Source organism: Penaeus chinensis, chromosome 43 (genome assembly GCF_019202785.1).
Source record: "Penaeus chinensis breed Huanghai No. 1 chromosome 43, ASM1920278v2, whole genome shotgun sequence".
Classification (NCBI taxonomy): Eukaryota; Metazoa; Arthropoda; class Malacostraca; order Decapoda; family Penaeidae; genus Penaeus; species Penaeus chinensis.
The window spans coordinates 6782834-6787833 of record NC_061861.1 but is presented as its reverse complement, the minus strand read 5'-3'; the positions used below and the strand labels follow the sequence as shown (position 1 = coordinate 6787833).

The 5000-nt window shown below is 37.1% G+C and overlaps 1 protein-coding gene across 4 annotated transcripts in view; it reads right to left on the bottom strand.

The window, feature by feature from the left end:
* Positions 1-1085: 1085 nt before the first annotated feature.
* Positions 1086-5000, bottom strand: part of LOC125048268 (general transcription factor 3C polypeptide 3-like) — a 15726-nt gene continuing 11811 nt past the window's right edge. For all 4 annotated transcript variants that reach the window (XM_047646880.1, XM_047646882.1, XM_047646879.1 and 1 more), the window contains 5 exons: positions 4589-4761; positions 4202-4403; positions 3587-3819; positions 2533-2727; positions 1086-2334 (listed from right to left, as the gene is read on the bottom strand). In XM_047646880.1, the coding sequence (XP_047502836.1) occupies positions 1599-2334; positions 2533-2727; positions 3587-3819; positions 4202-4403; positions 4589-4761 (1539 nt within the window). In that variant the 3' untranslated portion in view covers positions 1086-1598. The remainder of the gene's footprint in view (positions 2335-2532; positions 2728-3586; positions 3820-4201; positions 4404-4588; positions 4762-5000) is intronic.

Sequence of the window (5000 nt, the reverse complement as noted above, 5' to 3'; positions counted from 1 at the left end):
GATGCTTTTTGGGGTACAGTTGGGAGGATCATGTGTTTGTTCTCCTGTGGATGACTCTGCCCATTTGGCTGTCTCTCTGCAAGACAATCCTGTTTGGAGGCCCATGGGACGACCTGGGAGATCATGGCTTGGGTAACTCGACCAGACCTGTCGCGAGGAGCTAGAGATGAGCCAAGGGCCTACCTGGAGCTTTACCATGAGGGACCCCTGTGGATGGAAGCGAAGGGTGGATGCGGCCATGCTCCCCCGTCGGCGTTAACCCCCCCCCCCCTAATATGATGATGATGATGATGATGATGATGATGAGGATGAGGATGATGATGATGATGATGATGATGATGATGATGATGATGATGATGATGATGATGATGATGATGATGATGATGATGATGATGATGATGATGATGAGGATGATGATGATGATGGTGGGGATAATGATGATGATGATGATGATTATGTTATATACATATATATGTGTGTGTGTGTATATATATATATATATATATATATATAACACACACATATATATATATAATCAATGTCCAGATGTGATGTATCCTTCAAAATTCTCACTTCTTTCACTTCTTTTTTCCAGATTTAAGTATATTTTTCTAGCTTTTGTTAACTATCATATAAAGTAGCTAACTGCATAAAGATTCCTATCCTGGAGTATCAGTTATACCAATGTCATAAGTGTATTCAAACAACAAGGTAAATGAACTCATGAAATCCCTTAACAATAATTCTTTGAGTTGAATGAATCTTAATGAAATTATTGAGTCATTTTACAGAATTAACTCTTTTTGCCATTTTACTTATTTTATTTCTTTTCTATTTGTTTTTAATTTACATATTGTTTTATTGCAAATTATAATATACCAGTTCATATTGCTTGCAACCACATGGGAGTACCTGTATGATATAAATTTCCCACTTTTTTTTATTTATCTTTATTTCCCTTTTCTGCAACATTAAAATGTCAGAAACTTACACATTTGTAAATTCTTTAAATTTTCTAATATCAAACTTGCACATTATTATGGAACTGTTAATCATCTTAACAATGAAAATAAAATCCAAAGGTATCTAAAGTAATATCTTTATTTTTCAACATATTCTTATCATATTTCATTTATCTATTTACAAAAGATATAAATATATTTTGATGTCATGTTGATGACTAAAGACAATTTGCAGAGAGAGGAAAACATGATAATTATTGCACACATGCAGGCACGCACACACATACACATTCCTATGAGGAACATTAATCCAAATGTTGTTCTATATATATATATACAGTACTTACAAAATAAATATTTCTTCTTAATGCCACACTCACATTTTTCTCTTATCTATTAATACATTCCTTTGGTTATACTTGTTATTCTTAATTTCTCTCTATATTCCTTACTGAAAGGAAAGTCTCCCTTTGATGACATACACAACCTATTCAAATGTGTGACCATGATACATTTTCTAAATATATCCTAATACCCTACTGGATTGCCTTATTGGTCCCCCAAATTCTGAATTTCCCACTGTCTGAAAGAGGAATTAATATATTCATTACAACATATGTACACCCTATTCATAAACTAAATTTGTATGTACTTGTACATATACATTCTTGCCAAATCTGGAGAGCCACTGTTCTGATATATCAATGCAAGGTTAAATGCAATTTCCCTTGAGAGGTCTAACATAGGGCCTCCTTCCAGTGATGCAACGGGCTGGCAGGTAAGAGCTTGCTTGTAGTAGTGGATAGCCTGTGGGAGAAGATTCAGCTGGTGCATGGCTCGTCCCAAGTTGTACATTGATTCCTGACACTCTCCGCGCATCTCAACGTAAGTATTTAAGAATGCGCAGGCTTGCACGACCAGCGAGTGCTTTTTCCCACTGAATTTCTGGCAGGCCATGTGGGTGAATGTCAGTCCAAGCATGAGTGGAATGAGGGGGTTGCTTGGGTCTTGCTTGAAGGCACCTGTGTACTCTGCTAAGGAATATTTGTAGGTGCCAGCCACCAAACAGTTGTGGCCGTTGAGCAATCCCAGGGCCACCAGGTCTGGGTGTTTGTGGGTCAGGCGAAGCAGGAAACGGTTGTGGCGGAAGTCGTCTGCTTTGGAGATGATGAGGTTGAGGAGGTTCCAGCATCTCACATTCTCAGGGTTCTTGATCACCAGCTCTCTCATAATGTTGTAGGCAAAGTAGGAGCTTTCATTGTAGATACAGGCTAAGAGGCACATGAACTCGACCTCTCTTGCACGTTCCTTGTCCTTCATAAATTCTTTAGACCCAAGAGCTGTGAAAGTCATCCTTTCTAGTTCTTCAAACCTGCAGAAAACAGAGAATTTGTGGGACCAAATTTCTTTTCTCTTTTTCTTTTTTTACCTAAATATCAAGAATATGAGATGCCTACATTGACAGAAAAAAAATCATAATAATAATCATAACACCACCTCAAAGAGAACCATAAAAAAATCACACAATATCCTTGATGACAGTCACAATTAAAAACACAAACTTCCTCACCTCTTCTTTTCATGAAGGATATTACACACACTGGTAAAGAGTTCCCACTGATCTTCTATGGACACATCTGGCCCTGTGTAAGCTGGTCCATTGTCCTCCAGACTCTCATTCTTGGACCGCCGGAGTTCTCTGATGGCCTCGTATTTGTTGCTCAGCTTCTTGTTGCTGATCATGGCTTCTGCCTCATCTCGATTTCTGTCAGGAGAATTTATTTATCACTACTACATTTATTACATTTGATGAAGAAACAAATGCAATCAGTCTTACTACTTTTTGCTTTGCTTGAAATACACTTAATCACCAGACCAGCTTTGTTTTATGGTCATCTCTGTGATAAACTCAAATCAGGAATTACTTGATTTTTTCAGACTAATAAAGAAACTTTGAGAAGGGTCCAAAAACATCCAGCCAATCATGTTTTGAACCAAAAATGTCCTATTATCATATCCCATGCAAGTTGCCAGGTAGATTTTCCTCTCTGCCATATTGTTTCTAGTTTACTGCTGTCACTGTTCAAACAACCAAAGGAGTTATTTTTCATATCATATCATATATGAAACCAAAAGTTCCATGGCTTCACAAAATAATACAATTGAAAATAAAAAAATATTCCCTTAAACTTAGTAGACTTTCTTATGTTTGCAAAAATCCCAATAAGTCCCACAGAGAATATCAAATCAAGGATTTCCAAGGTCATCAACAGTATGTTCACCAAATCTGCAGCAGGCCAACAAAGCATTTTCCAGGGCAGATCCACCCACCCTCTCCCCCTACCCCAGACACTCTAACTGCACAATCTAAGGGCATGGTCAAGTGTCCTGTGTAGCCTGTTAATGTGGTAAAAGGATGTGCCCTGGGATGGCAGAGATAGTTCCTTACACATGAATTCCAGAACACTGGCCTCACTAAAGGTTTTTAAATAAATTTAACCAACATAAAACATTAACATACATATATACACACTAACAAAATGATGGCCAGATACACAGTATCATTCATTCATTCACACAGTCACTTTCTGCAATGTATAAGCAAAAATCAACTCAAATTTCACCTAATGTGAATAAAATGCCTCCTGAACAGCAATTTAGCAGCATTAATGAATTCATCAACAAGGTTCTGATCAAGCAGGATCTTGCATCGCTGGAAGAGGAGCTGCGAGTCCAAAGGCTCAAAGTCACTCTCTTGGTTCAGGATGAGGAGAGCTTCATCCAGGCGGCCAAGCGACTGCAGGATGGAGGAGAGAGTCAGACGGGCTTCGGCATGCTGCGGCGCCAGTCTCACCACCTGTATTGAGGGAGAGAGCACAAGGGAAGAATAAACTGAATGATCTCTGAGTATTTCCTTTAGAGTTTAATTTTCATAACTAATTGTGTATATGTATCAAAACTAGAATAATTTATCTAACTTATGTCAATAATTGCCAACAAGCTTTTACAAAAAAAAAAATAGTTCTGGTAAAGAGTATACACAAGAAATGGAAAAATTCCTTTGCTAAGAGAAAATATCTGCAAACAATAAAGTCTCATCCAAGTTGCATAATCATCTTTAATTGCAAGAAATGTACACCAAATATGTTATGTTAGATCCATTCAAAGCATGTTATATAGATACAAATCATACCATAACACAACATACAAATGGTAAAAGAAAATTCTTATTTGATAACCTTATTGTATGCCTCAGCAGCTTCCTCCATCTGGTCAACAGCTGCCAAACTCTCCCCATACTGAAGCCAAACAGCAGCAACATTATAGTGATCCGAGTTGATGAGTGGACGCAGCAGTTGGAGGGCAGCTTCGTGGAAATCAACATCCATGTAGGCTTCAGCAATGTCTAAATACAGGTCACCAAATTCCTCCACTGACTCACTGTAGGTTATCAAGGGATATATATTACCATTCCTTAAATATATATATAATTAATAATGTTAAGGTTAGTATCTTTTGAAGATCAATTTCATTTTCTTATCAAATATCTACAAACTCAGCATAAATCCTCAACTCAGCACTCTATACTATAATGAGTTGAAATAATATTTTCTCCCCAAACTCACTTCATCAGCTGCTCAACCAGTGGTGCACTGATTTCAAATGCTTTCACATGAATCAGGGACACAGTCAATTTTGTATGAAGATCAATCAATAAGTCTGCAGGAACATAACACTCAGTTGCCTGGGATAACTGCTCCTCTAAACTGCGACTGTGGAATTCCTCTTCACCAACATGCTACAAATATATACATAAACTAAGTAGCAGTCAGTATTGAAAATAAAAGTAGATATATCTTGCCCAGTATGTAATGGAAGTCTTTTACATCTATTAGAGTGTTCCATCATCTTAAAAATTACTTATATCTGAATATTATAATTATATAATATAATTCAATTTTTAAAAAAGCAGCATATCCCTTCCCACTTCTATACAAGACTAATCTTTCGAAGATTAAAGGCAGCACATACACCTAA